The 23,483-nt window shown below is 36.5% G+C and overlaps 1 protein-coding gene across 14 annotated transcripts in view; it reads right to left on the minus strand.

The window, feature by feature from the left end:
• ERC1 (ELKS/RAB6-interacting/CAST family member 1) overlaps positions 1 to 23,483 on the minus strand; it is a 527,112-nt gene that overhangs the window by 422,740 nt on the left and 80,889 nt on the right. For all 14 annotated transcript variants that reach the window (XM_055315461.1, XM_055315467.1, XM_055315465.1 and 11 more), the window contains exon 3: positions 13,129 to 13,545. In XM_055315461.1, the coding sequence (XP_055171436.1) occupies positions 13,129 to 13,545 (417 nt within the window). The remainder of the gene's footprint in view (positions 1 to 13,128; positions 13,546 to 23,483) is intronic.

Raw genomic sequence — 23,483 nt, forward strand, 5'->3', positions numbered from 1 at the left:
TGGGTTTGAACTGTGCTGGTCCACTTATACAAGTATTATTCTTTTTTTTTAAGATTTTATAATTTTTATTTATTTATGAGAGAGAGAGAGAGAGAACACGAGCAGGGGGAGGGGCAGCGGGAGAGGGAGAAGCAGACTCCTGGCTGAGTGGGGAGCCCACCTGGGGCTCCATCCCAGGAGCTCAGGACCATGACCTAAGCTGGAAGGCAGACACTTAACCGACTGAGCCACCCAGGCACCCCTACATGTATTATTTTTTCAATAAATATAGTATGGTACTATAAATGTATTTTCTCTTATGATTTTTAAATAACATTTGCTTTTCTCTAGCTCACTTAAAGAATATGGTAAATAATACATATGACATACAAACCACATGTAAATCAACCATTTATGTTATCAGTAAGGCTTGCAGTCAACAGTAGGTTATCAGTAGTTAAGTTCTGGAAGAGTCAGACACTCTATACAGATTTTCAACTAAACAGGGGTCAGCTTCCAACCCCGTCATTATCCAAAAGTCAACTATATTACATTTCCATCAATAACCTGCAAAATCTATTTCTCTAGCCTTGTAGTGGATATCTTTTTACCCTTTCTTGCCATGGTATCTAATCTCCCTTCTATGTTTGGGGATTCCATATTTTATTTTTTTTAATTTTTATTTATTTATGATAGTCACACAGAGAGAGAGAGAGAGAGAGGCAGAGACATAGGCAGAGGGAGAAGCAGGCTCCATGCACCGGGAGCCCGACGTGGGATTCGATCCTGGGTCTCCAGGATCGCGCCCTGGGCCAAAGGCAGGCGCTAAACCGCTGTGCCACCCAGGGATCCCCGGATTCCACATTTTAAGACAGTCTTCCTTCTACAACAGAAGCTAAGGATGCCACATACTTTTTCCTCAGCCTTTCTGGCAGTTAAAATCCAAACACAAGACCTAATCTCCCCAGTCAGACACATATATCACTTTGATTCAGAACCTTTTAACAGAAGAATCAGGGACCTGAATAGAGACAAGTCTGACAATGAGTGGCAGAGGCAGCAGTTACCTCAAGCTCCCAGTCTCAGGAATGGCAGAGGTTCCAAGGGTAGTGAGCAGTGTCAGTGATGTCAGCCAAACAGTGATGTCTTGGTGCTGTGTTTGTACCCTGTACCAAGAAAAGCACTGTCTACACTAAACCAATAAAGGAGCATGATGTATTTGAGACTGGTTTTGGCTATATAACTTCTGTACCCAGCATTTCTAACCCTCCTAGAAATTCTGGGACTGGGAGAGCTGGATAGCTCAGTAGTTGAGTGTCTGCCCTCAGCTCAGGTAATGATCACGGGGTCCTGGGATTGAGTCCCTGCAGGGAGCAGGGAGCCTGCTTCTCCTTCTGCCTATATCTCTGTCCCACTCCCTCTGTCATTCATATTTCATTATAAATAAATAATCTTAAAAAAAAAAAGTTCTGGAACCATCATCTGTCTGGATTATAGCAACAGGCTCCCAAAATCAATCTCCCTAGTAACACACTGGAAGACTATTGCTTTAATTTATTTTAATTCTTTCTCTACTTCTCCATTCAAGCAATTCAGCCACATTACCAGTGAATTCCAGGGTGCCAAATCTAGTGGACACCTTTCTGTCCTCATCTTCCTAAAACTCTCAGAGGCCTTCAAAGCAGTGGGTCACTCCCTCCTATACACGTATTTTCTCTTGACTGTTATTATGAGACTACACTCTCTTCTTCTTTCTCTCCAAGTGCTCCTTCTGTTTCTTTTGCAGTTTCTTCCTTCTAAATTAGACCCCTAAATACTATAATGACCAGGGGACAAGTCCTAAACCCTCTTCTCTTTTCCTGCTAAACTCTCTATTCCATAACATTGCTTAAAATTCAACTGAAACACTAGTGAATTCCTAGGCCCTCTGCTCTGATTTCAGACTCATTTATCCAACTGCCCATTTGACATCTCTGTTTAGATGTCTAATAGGTAATTTAACCTATATACTGTCCATAACAAATCTCTTAATTTTTCTTTTCCCTAATAGAGCCCCTGATCTGATGAGTGTGATGAGAAAGGAGTCTTCTCCATCTCATTAAACGGCACTACCTTCCCAGTGGCTCAAGCCAAACACCAATGTCTCATTTTTCCCAGATCTTTATTTCCCACAACCAATTCAAACTGCGTGCAGTGATTGTTCTAGCTTCAAAATATGTCTTGAATTATTCCACTTCATTCCATTTCCAGTTCAGTTTAACCCTGGATTACTACAACTGCCTCTAGTTTCCTTCCACTTCCTCTGTCCTTTCTCAAGAGAGCACCAGGGTAATCTTCATAAAGCATCAACAAATCATATAACAGTTTAGTCTGCTTTGAATCCTTCATGGAATTTCCCATTCACTTCTCACTCTCTACCAAAGCAACATGTTCTGACCATAATGGATAGAGAACTGGCCCTCCTATTGTAAACTATTTTAAAATTAGGTAAAATGCATGAAATAACTTTTCAGACACTGGAAAACAAGCACATAGGTCTATGGTACTTGAAATAAGGGAAACAAACACTGATGGTTCAGACTTGCTATCCCATCTATGATGCAAGGAGAGGAAGCCCAAACAGAAAACAGCAGTCATACAAATCTCAGAAGACAGATCAATGGATAAGACTCCTGAGACAGTGGAAACGTGCAAAGCAGACTATCACAGAGAAGGAAGCCAGCCATAAAAGCAACAGTGTCTAATCTGACAGGGGTCCCTTTGAGTCTCTGGCCAAACACTAAGTGTGTGCGCACAGGGCAAGATTCCACAATGTCAGACAAAGAACAATTACTAGCAACAGAACTACCAGAGAGCTATGAGTTGAGCAACTACCTAAATTCACATGGGCCTGGGAAAAATTCTAGTTCCAAATAGCCAAAATTAGGAGAACATCAAAGGAACCAGACAGGCCAAGTCTTAAAAGTTAACTAATTTATTCCTGAAAGAGGAAAGGCTATCTACATCAACCCTAATCGCATTTACAAGCCGGTCTTCTAAAGATCAAGTTAATCCACAATTTCACAAGGCAAAACCTTCATTAAGAGAGTAAAATCCAGAACACACTAATCCAGAAGAAAATCTCAACACATTAGTTCAGGCCATAATAATCTCTCACTTACATTAAAACAACAAACTCATCAGTTTCCTCTGAGCCTCTAGTATGTCCACATTTAATCTATTCTCCATATTGTATGCAAGAGATCAACTGGGCACACAGCAGATATTTAGTAACATTTATTCAGTAAAATGAGTGTAAAACTTTAAAAAGTATAAGCAAAAATAAAATGAATCCCTCTAATTGCAAATAATCTTCATCTATTAATAAAATTCTATAACCTATACATTTTTCATTTGCTATTTCTTTCTTTTTAAATTTTTTTAAAGATTTTATTTATTCATGAGAGACACAGAGAGAGACAGAGACAGAGAGGCAGAGACACAGGCAGAGAGAGAAGCAGCTCCCTGCGGGGAGCCCGATGTGGGACTCAATCCCAGGACCTCAGGATCATGACCTGAGCCAAAGGCAGATGCTCAACTGAGCCAGCCACCCAGGTGTCCCTCATTTGGTATTTCTGTATCAACCTGAAAATATTAAAACTGCATTTCTTTGAAATACCTCACAATTCAGGTTGTGAGGTAATTTTATCTGACTTCTTTCCCATTACCTAACTCCAAATAAGATAGATTTGCAAATGTGTTATGGTTAAACAATAATAATTTCATTTTGAATCCTAGCAAGCATGTAAGTAAAACATAAAGAAAACAAATCCATTCGAACAAAAAAAAAATCCTCCTTTGCTAAGCAGGAACTAGGATGCATTTTAAACCATTCACAGGCATAAAGTTTTCCTGGTAAGACATCTGTAAAGCATATCACTTGTAACAAATTTCCATTCAGAGGCCTGCACCTTAAAACTCATTATGAACACACCTGGCAGTTGGTGAGATGACAAGCTCCCTTTCCCACTGAGTACATCAAGCCTCTGATTCTTGCACTATTAATAAAGAGAGGAGACTGGAAATAGAAATGAATGTACTATTCACATAAAAATAACAACTAGAATATTCTATTTGTTTGTTCTACTTCACTCCTTTGGCCTGAAATTTTTCTTTCAGAAACAATAAGAGTACAGGTAGAATTATCTGGATCTTGTTAAACTGTCCACTGTGGTAGACAACAGAAAATACGTTCATTTTCTCTCATTATTTTACCAAAGAGTAATGACTAATCTAGAGTTAGAAGACAAGTTAGGAATTTTCATATTTTTCTCTCTTTAGTAATTTCTTTTAAAAAGTCAGTCAACTTTTACTTACACAACAGAGAGAAAGGGGAATTTGTGACTGAATAGTAGTATTTATGTCTGAAAAAAATTGTTTTTCAAGTTTTAGGTTTTAGCCTCCAGCACTCTTGGCTCAAGGGTAGAAGCTCCAGATTGTGACACTCCTTCACAGATTCAATCCTCCTCACAAGTTCTGGGTTTACTGTACTCAAAACACAGAGGAGACAGGAATAAAAATGAGGAGGAGAATAAGCAGAAAGAATCCTCACTGTTGTGTCTGTCAGACACCATTATACTTTAACCCTTTACCATCTCTAATGGCATTACTCTAGAAAACGTGATTTTCTTGTCAAAATGGAAATGGGCACAAATGACACAAGGAAAGAAGGAAGAATAACCTGAAAAAAGGTATGCAACTATCTATATTTTCCAAAATCACTTTCAGAGCAACAAACTTCAGATCCCCTCTTTTTTTTAATTCTTCCTATGCTTTGTCTGCTGTTTCTATTTTTTCTCTTCTCTCTTTTTTCTATCTTCTCTTACACTTTACACAACTGCCAATGATAACAATAGGTATTCCTCAGATATACTAGTTAGATTCAGAATTCCTAGCATAGAACCTTGTCAAATATTAGTGCTTTCAACTTCAAAGATTACTGTAAACTCCAACATCATAGCAGTTATGCTTAACAAGGTTTGTTGATTGAAATATTACAGAGACAAAAACTAGCATGAATATAATGTTTTAAAACAAATTTATACTTTATTTACCACATCTATGTTTTTAAAATTCAGAGCATATATAGGCATCAAATATATTATTTATTTGGCCTGTTGGGTATGTACATGGAATGCAGATGCAAAAAATTCCATAGCCAACTTGGTATGTTCTGCCAATAGACTGAGAACCCAAACTCCGGTCTCAAATTTTGGTGTATAACAGAATTACCTATAAAGCTTGTTAAAACTCTGTATGCTAAAGCCCCAAGAACTGGCCAAGACAAGTCCTGACTATGGTTCAATATTTGTCCAATAAATGTCTTCACTCTTCTATCAACCAAAGGAAAAGTATTACAGTAAACAATATAAAATCTAACAATCAGTAGTCCCATAAAAATGTAATTTCAGTACAAACAAAATACGATGCTTAAACTTATTTTTTTCTTCTTTGGCTTTTATTTGGGTGAATTATTTATTATCTGTTATCTACAGAACCATTTTCATAAACAAAATGGAAATCTAATCACAAAAGCTATCAGATATGAATGCCATTATAATGTTACAGTATTTCATCAAATCTAAGATGCCATTGATTGTAGTAGATACCACTGTTTTATGTAATGGAAAGAAAGGGAAAAAATACCTCCAAATAAATCATGACACAAAGCTTTATCACTCAAAATTTTTATTTTATACTGACTGTGAATTCTCTACTTATTTAACTACAGTTTAATTATATATCACTTTGAACTGTTTTTATAACTTTCTCCATGCCAGTAACCTTGGTTTCAATGCCAATTCACTGCATATTACTGATGACATGTTGACCAACAATTAAAGTTAACATGAGAAATACCAACAATGTTCACACCCTCAACTAAAGTGGTAACAAAAGGAACAGGTACTGTCTGTGAAAGTACAAACAAATCCAGCACAACTACTGCCTCACTGACAGACTGTGAGATGCCATCAAGGGTAAGATTTAACTCAATTCCGTATTATTTAAATAAGAAAAACAGTGAGTCTTAGAATTGAAGAAATACTGATTTTTTTTAAAAGATGGACAATAAGTCCAATAAATAACAAAACCTATGGACATCCTGGTGTTGCCAGCTCACAATTCTTTTTGACTTTCTTGATATAATGTGCAATGGTCATTTCAAGTCGCCACTCACCTAACCTAGATGAGAGCTGTTAGTTTGTATTAGACTATCCTATTCACATTTGACTCTCCCTCCCCCACTCATTCTCAACACAACCAGAGTAAACTATAAAAGGCAAACTAGATCTTAACATTCCCCTGGTTAAACACCGGAATGGATTCTTCTTGCACTTTGAGTATAACAGATGCATTTACCTGCAAGGATCATGAAGGCAAGTGCTTGCCTCCTAGAGGGCAGGTTTCCTTCACTATTTCCCTACTGCTCTGCACCTGGTTAGTGCCCAGTAAACATTGATGAATGAAAGGAATGTACTTGGCCCTGGCTACCTCTTCAACCTGTCATCTGATGCCAGCCTTCACCTTATACAATTTGCTTTTGCCCTCCAGCCATCTTGTTGTGTCCTCAAAATTCCTTCCTATCAGACCTTCTGAAACTGTTAACCTTTCTTCATGAAATGATTTTATCCAAATGCTCAGCAAGAGTTTCTCCTTGTCTTTCTTCAGGTCTTATGGAGCACCACCTCAAAAATGCTTATTCTATTTACAGAAATGCCCTCCCCCAAACATAATTAGACTCCACCCAATCATGTAGTTCATCTCATAATTGTCAGTTAACTGTCTCCCACCAGATTTTTAAATTCTAAAAGAAGGCAGAGTCCATGTGTGCTGACATGAAAAATGTATACTCCATGCTTATCCCTAGATCAAACACCTATTAGAAGCTCAATAGATATTTGTTGAATAATGAGAAAGGAAACATGGTACCAAGTGCCTCTGGCCTCTTACTGTTTTAGAAACAATCTTTAGAAACAATCTTTATGTATTAGGTTAGCCAAGCTTTATCCCAAATTATCATTTTAACTTTTGTTAACTGTATTTTCTAACATACACAAATTTAATTCTTTAAGGTTTCTTACTATGGCAATGAAAGATTCTTTCCTATCTCAAGATTATATTAAAAGCCTTTGACTTAGGGATGCCTGGGTGGCTCAGTGGTTGAGCACCTACCTTCAGCCAGGGTGTGATCCCAGAGTCCGTGGATCAAGTCCCACATCGGGCCCCCTGCATGGAGCCCGCTTCTCTCTCTCTCTGCCTAGGTCTCAGCCTCTCCCTCTGCATCTCTCATGAGTAAATAATAAAATCTTTAAAAAAGAAAAAGCTTTTGACCTATATTTTCTTCTTTTTATTTTTTTATTTTTATTTTTTTAAAGTTTTTTTTTTTACTTCGTCTAAAATTTAATTTGAATGTACGACGTAATAACTATTTTCCAAATGGATGGCCGCTATTTCAAAACATCCATCATATACTGAAAGCTGCATTACTTCTGGATTCCATTCTATTTCATTGATCTAGGTATCTATAGCTTTGCCAGTGCCACACATTTTAATAACATCGGGTTTAAAATATGTACATCATGATCTGTTTAAGCAAGTGTTCCAACACTGTTCTTCTTGCAAATAAACAACAGTATCATTAGGACATGTTTCTAAATCATTCCCAACTGTGATTATGTTAAATTTACAGATTTAGGGTAAAGTGACATCTTTATATTAATATTTCTATCTATACTATAATGAAAACTTAGCCCAGCCTCTCTATTACCATTACTGATATTATGTATTCCATTTCCTTATCTAATTTCATGACCTAATACTTCCAAAATAATGTTAAACACTAATGAACACAGTCATCTTTGATCTCTAACTTCAATGGGCATGAAGTATGTCCAGTATGTCACAGTAAGCTTGATGCTGGCTGTTAGTTTGAAATATGTTTATAAGATATCTTTATTATGTTATTATTTATTTAAATCTTATCATAAAAGTAACATTCAATTATTTTTAGTTCATTTTATTTTCAAAGACAATGAAAATGTCAGCAACACTTTTCTTTTTGGTCTGCAACATTTTATCTAAACCCTTGAAACAGCCATCAAATACCACAAGGTTCACTATTCCTTTTACCTAATACAAATTATAACTGTGTATGATATATTGAGGCATTCTGGTATTCCAGGAATAAACTCCTTTTGATTGGAGTCTTATCATTTAATCATAATGCTGACTCTCTCTGCTAATATTTTATTTATAATACATATAACTGAACTCATAAGCAAAACTAGCTTTGGGATTTAATTTGTTTTGAAACCTTCATCAGGTTTTAGTACCTAGTGGTCACACCAGGGGGAAAAACCTCAAAACACTATACTTCCTATAAGTTTCAGGTTTAAGTTTTTTACCTACATTTCAACTTATTCAACTAACATTTCTTGAGTACCCACTATGTACTTGTTAGACACAAGCAAAATAAAGGTTTTATAAAGCAAACTTTATAAAATTTTGCAAATAAAATTTGCAAAATAAAGCAAATTTTATAAAACATTTATCTTTGGTGGGATGCCTGAATGGTTCAGTCAGTTAAGTGTCTGACTGGATTTTGGCTCAGGTCATGATCTCAAGGCCCTGAGATTAAGCCCCACATCAGGCTCCATGCTTAAGGTTCTCTCTGCCACTTCACCTATCCTCAACCCCCCAAACTCACACACTCTCCTCCCAAAAAATAAAAATAAATAAAATCTTTTTTAAAATTTATCTTTGATGTAAAAGATTAAGTGAATAAGGAAGAAGCATACATGTAAATATAAATACATTATAATATGTTTGGTTCATCTACATATATGTATAGAGCTGCACAAGGAAAACTTTACAGAAGAACTGAAATTTGATCTAAGTCTTGAAGGTAAATAGGAGAAACAGAAAAGAAAACAAGAATGCCAAACATTTTTCTTTTTTTTTCTTTCTTTTTTTTTTTTTTTTTTTTTTTGACATTTGGTTCCGGGGGTACATGGGAGGCTCAGCCAGTTAAGTATCTGATTCTTGATTTTGCTCAGGGTTGTGAGATCAAGCCCTGCTTAGGGCCTCGTGCTCAGTAGGGAATCTGCTTCTTTCCCTCACTCTACTCCTTCTGCCTCCCCCACTCATGCTCTCTTTCTCTAAAATAAGTAAATAAATCTTTAAGAAAAAGAATAACATTTGTTTCTGAAGCAATCATTTCCACTTGCTCTTAAATAATTTTAATTCACATGACTGTTTCTCCTATAAAATGATGCTGTTACTAATGGCAACTGGAATTGTGTGTTGGTATGACTGACAAGGCCTATATTTCTTTCTACATTACATACATAAGCAGGACTTAATATTTGTAGAGCTTGTTATTTGAAAATTGGTCTTAAATTCATTTTTCTTTCCCACTAGTTTTTCAAATTCATCATATCTGATTGATATCATATTCTCTGCCAGAATACCAATGTAGCTTTTTACAATCCTTAACTATTCACCACCTATTAACTCCAAAACTCAAAATTAAATACAATAAAAAAGAATGTGATCTCGCCACTTATGACAACATGGTTAGACCTTGAGGGTATTATGCTGAGATAAAGTGAGAAAAATGCTATATGATCTTATCTGTGGAATCTAAAAAAAAAAAAAAATGAAAAAGCAAAAAGCAGAAACAGTCCTGTAAATATAGAAAACAAATTGATGGTTGCAAGAGAGGAGATGGGTCAGGGGGATGGGCAAAATGGGTAAAAGGAAGTGGAAGATAGAGGCTTCCAGTTATGAAATGAATAAATCACAAGGATAAAAGATACAGCATCGGAAGTATAGTCAATAGTACTGTAATAGCATTGTTCGTTGACAAATGGTAGCTACACTTGTTGGTGAGCATAGCTCATTATATATAGAGCTATCAAATCATCAATATTGTACACTTGAAAATAGCATGACATTGTATGTCAACTCTACTTCAGTTTAAAATTTTAAATAAATAACAGTGCCTGATGGCTCAGTCAGTGAAGCCTCCGACTCTTGGTTTCAGCTTACATTATGATCTCAGGGTCATAAGATCGGGCCCCACATGAAGCTTGTACTCAGTGCAGAGCCTGCTTCAGATTCTCACTCCCTCTCCCTCTGCCCATCCTGCTCATGTGCTCTCTCAAATAAATAATCCTTTTTTTAAGATTTTATTTATTTACTCATGAGAGAGAGCAAGAGCAGAGACATAGGCATAGAGAGAGGCAGGCTCCCTGTGGGGAGCCTGATACATACTCAATCCTGGTATCCTGGGATCACGCCCTGAGCCAAAAGCAGATGCTCAACACTGACCTACCCAGATGTCCCTAAATAAATAAATCTTTAAGAAAAGAAATAAAATAAAATTTTAAATAAAATAAATAATATAATAAAATTTTAAATAAATAAATGGGCATATCTCAAGATATTCAGAACAGAAGCACTATAAACATAATATTCAAAATTCACAATACTGACATAGATTTCATATTGCATGCTAAGATTATTACAACTTCTCTAACAGTGTTCTATGGCCAGGCCATAAAGTAAAGTAAACACATTCTATGCTGCTGGGAAGATAAACTGGTCCAATCACTCTGGAAGTTAAGATTATTCAGTTTCAAAATGTACACACAGTTTAAGCAAATTAATTTCTTCGAATTTATCCTAAACACAAAATTTAATGACATTCAGTGACATACAGTTTTATAATACTAAAAATATAATATGGTCTAAATTTTCAACATTAAAAGGTGTTCAAATAAATATAATGGAACTTTATAAATTCATCTGAAATTATAAAATTCTACATGTACCTGACAAAAGAAAGGTGGTCAAAACAAATTATTAAGAAAAGTGGGTGACATTGCCTTATACATACATGCACTAATATAGTAGCCACTAGCTGCATGTAGATACTTTAAAATTGATTAATTATATTTAAATAGAATTTAAAATTCAGTTCCTCAGTCACAGTAGCCACATTTCAAGGGCTCAATAGGCACATGTGACTAGTGGCTACCATAATGAACAAACAGATACAAAACATTTTCATCATCACAGAAAGTAATATCAGACAATACTAATGGATAGCATTATATCTTTTTAAGATTTACTTACTCATTTGAGAGAGAGAGAGCACAAGCAAGCACATGCAGGGTGGGATGGGGTAGAAAGAGAGAATCCCAAGCAGACTCCCCACCAAGCACACAACCTGAGCCAAAAACAAGAGTCAGATGCTTGGGGCACCTGGGTAGCTCAGTAGTTGAGCATCTGCCTTTGGCTCAGGGAGTGATCCCGAGGCTCTTGGATTGAATCCTGCATCAGGCTCCATGCAGGGAGCCTGCTTCTCCCTCTGCCTGTGTCTCTGCCTCTTTCTGTGTATCTCTCATGAATAAATAAATAAAATCTTAAAACAAAAAAAAAGTCAGACAGTAAACCTACTGAGCCACCCAGGCACCCCTAGTATTCTATCTTTCTAAAGAAAAGAAAGAATGTATACATAATAAAAACGATCACTTATACATATATAGTATATATATTGCACATATGTATATTATGCATTATAAGTATGAACAATATATACATACAACACACAATTATATACATTGTATGTATATGTATATATATATACGCATGTACACACACAATAGTTATCACTAAGTAATGATACCTGGGATTTTTATTTTTCGCTAATCTATTTTCTAATTTTACTACAATAACCTACAGTGAATTTACTGTGTAACAGAATCATGTTTTTAAAAAATTCAGAATTTCCCCTTTATCAAAACTAAAATGTCCTCACTGTTAATAAATATTTCAGATTTTTAAAAAATATTTTATTTATTTATTCATGAGAGACACAGACTGAGAGAGAGGCAGAGACACAGGCAGAGGGAGAAGCAGGGTCCATGCAGGGAGTCCGATGTGGGACCTGATCCCGGGACTCCAGGATCACACCCTGGACCGAAGGCAGGCACTAAACCGCTGAGCCACCTAGGGATCCCCAAAATATTTCAGATTTTTTACAAAAGGAAAAGTTATAGAACTTCAAAATTAGAAATATCCTCTTAAAGTTGCTATTTTGCTATTCTGGGAATATTCCATTTTTTAATCTCTTTCCTCTTATTTCATTTAGTCTGGTACTAACACGTTCTGAGATTTTTTTTCCTTACCCAAATGGCTGAAGTCTCTGATCACACATAGAGAATTATAGCTGTCAACTTTTTAATGCAAGATGAATTTTTCATTTTTAATTTCTTGAAATCAATCATTATCTAAAAAAGTGAAAAATTATCAACAGTCACAGTGGTCAGCTAAAGTCTGAGTTTCCTCTATAAAAAGGAAATGCAGTGTGTCTCTATATCATTCTTTCTCACTGTGCCTCCATGGCAGCAAATGATTTTTACTATATATCTTTAATAGCAAAACAAGTCTCCATGGAAACCACAGGGCAAACATCCATTACTACTGCCAAGGACTATACAAGAACACCTAAACTGAGGTAACCACTTACTTTCTCTTAGAAATATTCTAAAATTGGGAAGCCCCGGTGGTGCAGCGGTTTGGTGCCGCCTGCAGCCCGGGGCGTGATCCTGGAGACCCTGGATCAAGTCCCATGTCGGGGTCTCTGCATAGAGCCTGCTTCTCCCTCTGCCTGTGTCTCTGCCTCTCATACTCTGTGTCTCTATAAATAAATAAATAAAATCTTAAAAAAATATATTCTAAAATTAAATAATAGATACTCTGATTCTGGTTTTGTTCATAAAATTCTGGTTTTATGAACACATCAAGAAGTGAGTAACAACGAATATTCTGTGCCCCTCTAGCAACAAAGTGAGTATACAGAAACCAAATAGGGGGCTGGCAGAGACCCAGAAAGTTAGTAAGCCATTATATATACCAGTCAATGCCATTTCGTGCAAGAGAGCAAATCAGAATAGAAATCAGTGAAGCACTTAAATACCAAAGAAGAAATTCTCTCCACTAACTCAGTAGAACATATAAATTTATCTAAGCCAAGATGCTGACTAATCAGTGGGAAAAAAAGACAATCAGTAAGTCTTAACAACCAAAAAATCAGTCACTCACCTCTCTCAACATACTGTTCTCTTTTTCCTTCTGCTCCAAAAGGCTCTCTAGGTGGTGCACATGCATCTCTGCCTCTGCCAGTCGTCTTGTTCTCTCGTGGTCTTCTTCAGTAGCCTTAGCAGAAAGCCCTTTGCTCTGCAACATCTCCAGAAGTTTCTTGATGGATTCATCCCGAGCATTTAGGGTTTGCTTCTGAGTCTCAATACGCAGCTCCATTTCCTCCAAAGTCTTTCGAAGGAGGAACAGCTCTTTGGCCTGCCGCTCGTGCTCAGCATGTAGCCTCTGAAAGTTCTCCTCAGTCAGCTCTGTCACACAAGGTTCACCAGTCCTACTGCTACTATCTTGCTGAAAGAGCTGGTTCAAGTCCCTCTGGATCCGCAATTCATCCTGGAGAGCCTGGATTGTCATTTGCATGTGCTAGAACCAAGACAAAAGAGAAAAACCCAAATCAGCTTTCCTCCTCAAGTAGAAAAAAAAGAAGCAGATTGGGGAAGCCACAGAGTAGCTACCACGGCTCTCAGAACCCTGAATAAATTAGGATTCACATTATACTGTTTTACATTGTCTTAAAAAATGATTGAGATAATCTATAAAATCTCAGTTACTTAACATGTGTTTACTCCCAACAGGAAATAAGTATGGCAGCTCCTCCTTTTGCATAAGCCATGACAAAATATATTATTCCAAATCAATAGAATGTATTACATAGAATTAAAGGGGAGGGGAGGAAAGAAGAAGAGGAAATCTACAGGAATACAAATACATCATATAAAAGTTTAATCGAAATGGGTGTCTGGATGACTTAGTCAATTGACCATCCAACTCAGGTCATGATCTCAGGGTTGTGAGATCCAGTTAAGATAACCCACTCAGCAAGGAGTCTGCTTGAAATTCTCTCTCTCTCTCTCTCTCTCTCTCTCTCCCTCTCCCTCTCCCTCTCCCTCTGTCTCATGTTTGTGTATGCTTTGTCTCAAATTTTTTTAAGACGTTTCATCAGGGATCCCTGGGTGGCTCGGTGGTTTGGCGCCTGCCTTTGACCAGGGTGTGATCCTGGAGACCCAGGTTCAAGTCCCACATCGGGCTCCCTGCATGGAGCCTGCTTCTCCCTCTGCCTGTGTCTCTGCCTCTCTCTCTCTCTCTGTCTCTCATGAACAAATAAATAAAATCTTAAAAATAAATAAATAAATAATAAAAAATTAAAAGTTTTAAAAAAAGTTTCATCAAAAAATACAGAGGGGATCCCTGGGTGGCGCAGCGGTTTGGCGCCTGCCTTTGGCCCAGGGCGCGATCCTGGAGACCCGGGATCGAATCACAAGTCGGGCTCTCAGTGCCTGGAGCCTGCTTCTCCCTCTGCCTGTGTCTCTGCCTCTCTCTCTCTCTCTCTCTCTCTCTGTGACTATCATAAATAATAAATAAAAATTAAAAAAAAAAATACAAAGGAGGGGGATCCCTGGGTGGCGCAGCGGTTTAGTGCCTGCCTTTGGCCCAGGGCGCGATCCTGGAGACCCGGGATCGAATCCCACGTCGGGCTCCCGGTGTATGGAGCCTGCTTCTCCCACTGCCTGTGTCTCTGCCTCTCTCTCTCTCACTGTGTGCCTATCATAAATAAATAAAACAAAAAAAATTTAAAAATACAAAGGATATCAAAACACAAAATGACTTTTAAGGACTTAAATTCACACATTAAATAATTCTAATGTTTAATGAGTAGTATCTATATGCCAAATTGTGCCAAGCACTTTTTATGTGTTAATTCATTTAATCTTCATGACACATGTACTATTATTTTGATTTTATGGATGATGACACTAGTCTTACAGAGATTTAAGTAACTTGCCCAAGATCACACAGTAAATGATGGAGCTGTCACTGAAACCAAAGCTATTCCCCCAGCCCAACTGAAACTCATACTACCCAGACAAAATAACTTCAAGCTTTCAAAAGGGGCGGGGAGGGGAAGAGGACAGACTATAGAACTTTTTTTTTCCTGAGCTTTTCATACAAAGATAACAAAATAGATTAACAATTACATGAAGATGTTAATGCAGATAAACTACAAAATGTCTGGGAGGGCATATCTTTAGCCTGTACTCCCCAATGAAGGTATATGAACCTTTAATCTGAATGGAAAACTGCAGCACATTATACAAGGATTTTAAAAGTGTATCACAAGAATCATATTTTTAAAAATGAAGAAGCAACAACAAAATCACTCCTTGTATTGAAGGTATTTAAGGACTGGCAGTGTGCAACAGTGGAAAAAACACTAACCTACAATCAGAAGACATGAGTTTTAGTGCCAGCTCTCACACTAACTGCTATGCAATGTTAGACGCAATGCCACTTTCTGCATTTCAGATTTCCTCATATTTAAAAGTAAATAAGGATTTAAATACCTGCACCATCTTTTCAGAGTTAATAATATTGTGGAAATCTTTGTAGTTTATATTTCAAAAACATATTGAAAAAATTTGGCAGACTGCAAAATAGCAGGGTAGTAAACATCTCAAATTATCTGGCAAGGGTACAAAGGTGTACATACAAAGATACTCATTCTTGTTTATCATAGTGACAAAATTAGATAAAACCTAAACAGATATTAATAGATGATGAGTAAATGAGAAATGCCCACATAGTTTAATACTATGCAACCGTAAAAAAAAAAAAAACCAATGCAGATTTATATTTACTGCTTGAAAACTATGGTCATAATATATTAAGTGTAAAAAAGCAGACTTCACAATATCAAGTTTAGGATGATCTCAATTCTAATTTTTAAAAGAGTATATATACATGCAGAGAAAAGTGTAAAAGAATATAAACAATTAGCAATAACTATCTCTGGGTATGGATAGCTCTTACATTTCTCTTCGTACTTTTCTATACTAACTAACCATGTTATAATTTTATAATTTAAAGAAAAAACCTTTTTACCAAAAAATAAAAGAAACAGACCTCAGAGATGTCTGCTTTGGTGCAGAACAACATGTTCAATTTACTATCACTTACATTAAAAGGGAGGAATATTTACTATTTACTATAAATAAAAAACAACTTATAAGAAATAAAAATATTTCTGAAAAGATACACAAGAAATAATTTTTTTAAAAAAGTAAAACTGAAAAAAAATAAAAGTAAAAAAGTAAAACTGGGGACGCCTGGGTGGCTCAGTGGTTGAGCGTCCGCCTTTGGCTCAGGTCATGATCCTGGGATCTGGGATCGAGTCCCACATCAGGCTCCCCACAGGGAGATTGCTTCTCCCTCTACCTGTGTTCTGGTCTCTCTCTCTCTCTGTGTGTGTCTCTCAGGAGTAAATAAAATCTTTCTTTTTTTTTTAAGATTTTATTTATTTATTCCTGAGAGACATGGGGGGCGGGGGCAGAGACACAAGGTAGAGGGAGGAACAGGCTCCATGTGGGGAGCCTGATGTGGGACTCGATCCTGATCCCAGGTCTCCAGGATCAGGCCCTGGGCTGAAGGTGGCACTCAACCACTGAGCCACCCGGGTTGCCAATAAAATCTTTAAAAAACAACAAAAAAAGTAAAACTAGAGGGCCTGTGGGTGACTCGGTTGGGCATCTAACTCTTACTTTCAGTTTGGGTCATGATCTCAGGATAATGAGATCGAGCCCTGCAATTAGCTCTATGTTGGGTGTGGAGCCTGCCTGGGATTCTCTCTCTTCCTCTCCCTCTGCCCTTCCCTAACTAACTCTCTAATAAAAAAACAAAAAAAAAATTTTTTAAAAAGTAAAACTAGAGTAGTTGAGAGACAACTTGTAAAAAGACTTTACTAGAAATTTATTCTATTCCTTTGTAAATTCAGTTAAATTTTTTAACTGAAATATAATTGACATTAAAATTTTTTTAGTAACAGCTTTACTGAAATAAAATTCACATACCATAGAGCTCACCTGTTTTAAGTGTACAATTCAGTGGTTTTCAACATAGTGAAAGTTCTACATCAAACACTACTGATTCTAGAACACTTCCATCACCCCTTAGAGAAATCCTATGCATTTAGCAATCGCTTCCCATCTTCTCTCCTCCCAACCTTCCTCTTGAATTTGAACTAAATAGAAGTACTACCCACTCAAAAATTAAATTTAAAAAATGTCTATATTTCAAACTTAAAAAAGAGTGAAATTCTAATATGCTACAACACGAAGGAAACTTGATTGTGCTAAATAAATCAGTCACAAAAGACAAATATTATATGACTCCACTTACATGAGGTATCTAGAGTAGTCAAATTTATAGATGCAGAAAGTAGGAGAGAGGCTGCCAGGACCTGGAAAAAGTGGGGGTTGGGGATGGGTAGTCACTGTTTAACAGATATGAAGATTCATGTTCTACAGGATGAAATGAGTTCTAGAGATGGATGGTGGTAATGTTTGCACAACAACATATGTACTTTATGCCACTGACTATACATTTGAAAAATAGTTAAGATGGTAAATGTAAGATGTATTTTACAACAATTAAAAAATGAGGAAAAAATTATGCCTGCCGTAAAATTCCAATGTATAGATATTGAATAATTTATTTATGACTACTGATAAATATTTAGGTCAGTTTTCACTATTAGAACAGGTACCTTCATGTGTATCTTTGTACATGTATCCCAATTTTTCCTGGGGATAAATTCTCAAAGGCAGAACTGCTAAACTGGAGGATATGCAATTATAATTTTGATATATATTACAAATTATCTCTAAAAGTGTCTGTATACACTTAAACTTACACCAAATGATACCTGGGAATGCCCATTTCCCACACATTTGAAAATTCTGGGTACTTCTTTTACTGGTATTTCTTGAATTATAAGCATGGCTGACTATCTATCCACATATTTACCAGCACCTTATATTCCTTCCCTTGTGACTCATCTGTTCTTGTTCTTTGCCCATTTTGTTATTTTTCTAAGTGGATTAAATAACTGTTGCCTGCTGTGTATGTTACAAATATATTGCCAAGTCTGTCATTTTTCTTTTAACAAAGTTTATGCTATTACAGATTTTTTAAGTGCAAATATATCAGCTGTTTCTTTCATCATTCCTGGTTTTTCTATTATGTTTAGGAAATAGTGAATTTTCAACTCTGGTAATCTTCAAACTTTTGAAAAGCTTTCTTTCTTACCAAGAATAAACTTATAATAAAATTATCATTGGATACCTGGGTGGCTCAGCGGTTTGGCGCCTGCCTTCAGCCCAGGGCGTAATCCTGGGGCACCAAGATCGAGTCCCACATTGGGCTCCCTTCATGGAGCCTGCTTCTCTCTCTGCCTGTGTCTCTACCTCCTCTCTCTCTCTCTCTCTGTCTCTCATGAATAAATAAATAAAATCTTTAAGAAAACAAAATAAAATTATCAGATACTTTCATTCAGAACTAGATTTTTTAAATGCATTTAACTGTCAGCATCTGTAAAGATTCTTAACAGTTGTTAAGAGTTCAAAATCCGGGGATCCCTGGGTGGCTCAGCGGTTTAGCGCCTGCCTTTGGCCCAGGGCACGATCCTGGAGACCCAGGATCGAGTCCCGCGTCGGGCTCCCGGCATGGAGCCTGCTTCTCCCTCTGCCTGTGTCTCTGCCTCATTCTCTCTCTCTGTGTATCATAAATAAATAAATCTTTAGGGAAAAAAAAAAGAGTTCAAAATCCTTAATAAAAAGATATGCAAAGTGTTAATAATTATCTGAGGACTATGATCAATCCTAGTTTCCTTCTTTACTTCTCGAAGTCAAAAAACCCAGATAAAGTCTAAGTAAATCTATCCCAATGGAAATTATCAGAAGTCAAAGTCAACAATGAACCTGATTTCTAGGTACAACTGTTCTTCCTTTCCTTCCTTTCCTTCCTCCTTCCTCCTTTCAAGTCAGGAGAAACAGATGCTGACTACAGATAACAGCCTCACATATACTTCAGTACTTATGATTAAATTTACTGTGGCAATTTTGGTGAATAAATACAGCTACTACTTCTTCAGCTCTACTTGCACCCATTGTACAATGAAACAAATAAAACGATGGTCTAACTGGTACCCTACAAAGCTACACAGCAATTTTCTCCACTGAAATAGGAATCAACATCCCTACTTTAGACTACATTCAAACTAGCTTCACTTTATAAAAAATTCTTGCCAACTCCCTTGGGAGAAGAAAGAAGCAGCAGGCTAGAAGCCAGGCTACTCCTTCTCCAGCATAATCATACAGATGATAAAATGAGTAAACCTACACATCTCAGACATTTATAATGATTAACCAAAAACAGATATATTGAATTTAGTGGAAAGATCTTGGTTGTAAGACATTAGCAGAATTTCTATTTGAGAATTCTGCTAATGACACTCTCCAAAACAAACTCACACTTCTCACATTCCAAATGTTAGACCAACACTTACTAGTCTACCATTTTCACTCTGACATTCAGTTGATCTGGAAAGACTGGTAAAGTAACTGCTTAAAATTTACTCCAAGGATTGTGCTATTATTATGCCATGCTATATCTCAATGAAATGATAGGATACTGTGAACGACAGTAATGAAAATTCTTTTTTAAAAAGATTTTATTTATTCATGAGAGAGGCAGAGACACAGGCAGAGACACAGGCAGAGGGAGAAGGTTCCCCGCAGGGAGCCTGATGCAGAACTCGATCCCAGGATCACGACCTCAGCCAAAGGCAGACACTCAACCACTGAGCCACTCAGATGCCCCTAGTAATGAAAATTCTTAAATCTCTGACAGGGACTATGACTTTTCTTAGAAAAAAATACATCTATATGCAAAAACTACAAAGATATCACAACCCTTCATACAATATATTTTAGATAAATATCAAAAACTCCCATGAGGCAGAACTCCCCAAATATAATCTTCAGTTTCTTGGAACAACAGAACACTTTAGTCCAGTTTATCCTGATTTCTAAAATGACAGAACTTTGTAGTCTAGAGCTATTTTTACTTAGAAAAAAAATACAGTAGTCCCCCCACTTTTCCACAAGGAATATGTTCCAAGGCCCTCAGTGGATGCCTAAAACTATGGATAGTACCAAGTCCTATACACCCTATGTTTTTTTCCAATAATACATACCCATGATAAAATTTAATTTACAAATTAGGCATAGTAAGAGATTAACAAAAAAAACTACAATAAAATATGCTGTAATAAAAGTTATGTGACTGTGGTCTCTCTCTCTCTCAAAACACTTCATTATACTGTATTCAACCTTTTGGTGATGATGTGAGATGATAAAATGCCTATGTGACAACCTGAAGCAAGATGAATGACTCAGGCACTGTGAGGTAGTGTTAGGCTATTAAGTGACCTTCTAACAGTAAGTTAGAAGGAAAAAGAGGTCTCCTTCTGGACTGCCAGTGAGCACCAGTAACTGAAACCACACAAAGCAAAACCATATAAAGGGGGTACCACTGTATTATGGGTACAAGAACATGGTCATCATTACAAACAATACATCATGGAGAACTCTATGCACTATTTGTCAAGATGACCAGTTAGAAAAAGTGCCAGTATTGCACCATATTATGTTAAATTAAGAACAATTTTTTTCTGAATCATGTAAATGTATACATTAAGTAACTTTACCCATGTAAGATGCAAAACAGCTTATGATTACTCTTACTGAAGTCATCTGAGTAAAGCTTACAACTTCCTCAGGCTATATGATGTTCTGCTCTGTACCATCACATTACTATCCAAAATACATAACACAGGCCTAACAAAAAATGTTAACTATATACCCTAGATTTATTCGTGTTGTGTCTGTTATTTTTTTAAAGTAATCTCTACACCCAATGTGGCATTTGAACACACAATCCTGAGATCAAGAGTCACATGCTCCACTGACTGAGCCAGGCAAGCACCCCTGGATTTATTCATGTTTGATCCAAAGCAAAGCATATTCAGATAATCAAGAGTCAACAAGAATCTTTCATACTTTTAGTTCTATACAAAGCACATAGAGTTCTTGTCCAAAAATAAAGCTTAGAAATTGATAAAACACAATAGTTACACAGACACACTCACTCACCAGCACTACCCCGTTACAAATTTTAAATTAAGAACAATATGCAGGATGCTTGAGTGGTTCAGTGGTTAAACGTCTTCCATCAGCTCAGGGCATGCTTCCGGGATCCTGGGATGGAGTCCCATATCCGGCTCCCCCACAGGGAACCTGCTTCTCCCTCTGCCTGTGTCTCTGCCTCTCTCTGTGTGTCTCTTATGAATAAATAAATAAAATCTTAAAAAAAAATTAAGAACAATATGCAACATGGTTCTGTCAGCTCTGTAATGTTTGCTTGACCTTATTATGAGAGGTATGAATTCACACAGCTTCTTTCCTGGCAAGTTGGCCTACAATAAACCATGTACACTTAAGTGGATGTGGATAAACAATTTATTACTGTGGATTTGTTCCTTGGTAATTGTTTTGTGTATCTTCCCATAAATATGGTAATCTGTTTATATCCTTTTGTATATGACAGACACTAAACTGGGTAGAAAAATAAATGGACAGTTTTTCTGAATGGGACTACTGATTTTAAAAAAAAACAATATTCAGGAGAGAAGTGGAACACATACATGTAAAGCACTCATTCTACACGCAATATATTCAAATGAAATTTGAAACCTATTAGAGAGGACTATGAATAGATTCATGAATCTTTAATATGAAAAGATAGTATTCTAATTTCTATCATTTTAGAAGGAAGTTGGTGAGTAATTTAATCAGTCTGAATCTCAGACACTGAGACAGTGGGAGAGTCTCTAAGGTAATTCATTTTTTCTAATCATCAATTTACTATTCTTTCAGTTGATGATAAGGATTTATTTTCTGTGTAGCAAATATTAAACCAAAACCAAGTTCTCAGGCTAATCTGAACACCAGCAAAAGATATACTACAATGCAAGAAACAACCACATAGAATTCAAATGGATATATTAAAATTGTCTAACATTCTTACCCACTTACTTTGAGCTGATTCTCCTCTAAAAAAAAGACAAAGAGTCAAGAAAATGAACGGGCAATTATACTAGAAGTCTAGCAGCTACTCTCTGCTACTGAATCCAGAAAATATTAGAACATCTATCTTTAACCTAGTACAACCTAGACTGGAAGTTAAAGAATAAATGAAAATGCTATCAAAACAGAGAAATCCTAAGGTCAAAATATAGATGACCCTTGAATGAACAACATGGGTTTGAACAGCCTGGGTCCACTTATACATGGATTTTTTTCAATGAATAGAACAGTACTATAAATGTAAACACATTCTCTCTTCTTCATGATTTCCTTAATAACATTTTCTCTTCTCTTCCTTGCTTTAAGAACACGGTGTATAAAACATACAACATACAAAAAATATGTAACTGACTTTTTATTTATCAGTACAGCTTCTAGTCAACAGAAGGCTATTAATAGTTAATTCTGGTGGAAGTCCAAAGTTACATGCAGATTTTCAACTATACAGGGAACTGTGCCCCTAACCCCCACATTCCTCAAGGGTCAACTGTATATTTTATATCTTATGGCCCCAATAATTCAAGTAACAATAAATCATTTTTAGTACAAGTCCTAGAAATTCCAAATAACCTTAAGTTACGTAAATTGCCATACTATTTATTATCTAGCCCTTCACCTCTATTTACGTAGTCTCTTCTGCCGTTTCCCTCTTTCACTCCCAGTTAAATCCTACCTGTCCTTTCATTCTTAGCTCAGGCATTATTCTATCCTCTAGAAATCCTGTTCTGACTTGCCAAACTGAACGAAAGAAAAGGGTAAGAAGGAATTGGTAAAGGAAGTACAGAAAGGATAGTACCCCAAACCAGAAATTATAATAGTAAAAATGTCATGCTAAGCAATATCAGGACTGAAGAGATTCATTTCATTATAAATAACATCCAAATAATTTTTTAAAAAAAATCTCAAAAGTAAAATTGACCAACAAAGAGATCCTATAACAACCATTTCCATAAATGTTTAACTTGAGAACACGCAGCAGTTAACAATCCGATGACAGAACTACAAGAGACCAAAAAGATACTGTTCATTCCAGCAGCATTTCAAGTATCAAATTCACTTCTTTATTCATTCTCTACAACAAAACCCAAAAGTTGCAAACACCTGCAAAAAAGGTAAATGAGGTTAACAAACTCCTCAAATTTAGTCACTGAAATACTGGTATATGAATCAAAAAGAAAGAAAAAAAGAACAAAGAGGTGATATCTATCAGCTATGAAAGTGATAACAGCTAATCCTGGCAATGCTGCTTTGGGGAGTAGATTTTGCTGAATGAATGAGGCGACCAGCTTGGTGATCTGAAGGGAGTCCCTGCTGACATTC

The sequence above is a fragment of the Nyctereutes procyonoides genome, unplaced genomic scaffold (genome assembly GCF_905146905.1).
Source record: "Nyctereutes procyonoides isolate TBG_1078 unplaced genomic scaffold, NYPRO_anot_genome, whole genome shotgun sequence".
NCBI lineage: Eukaryota > Metazoa > Chordata > Mammalia > Carnivora > Canidae > Nyctereutes > Nyctereutes procyonoides.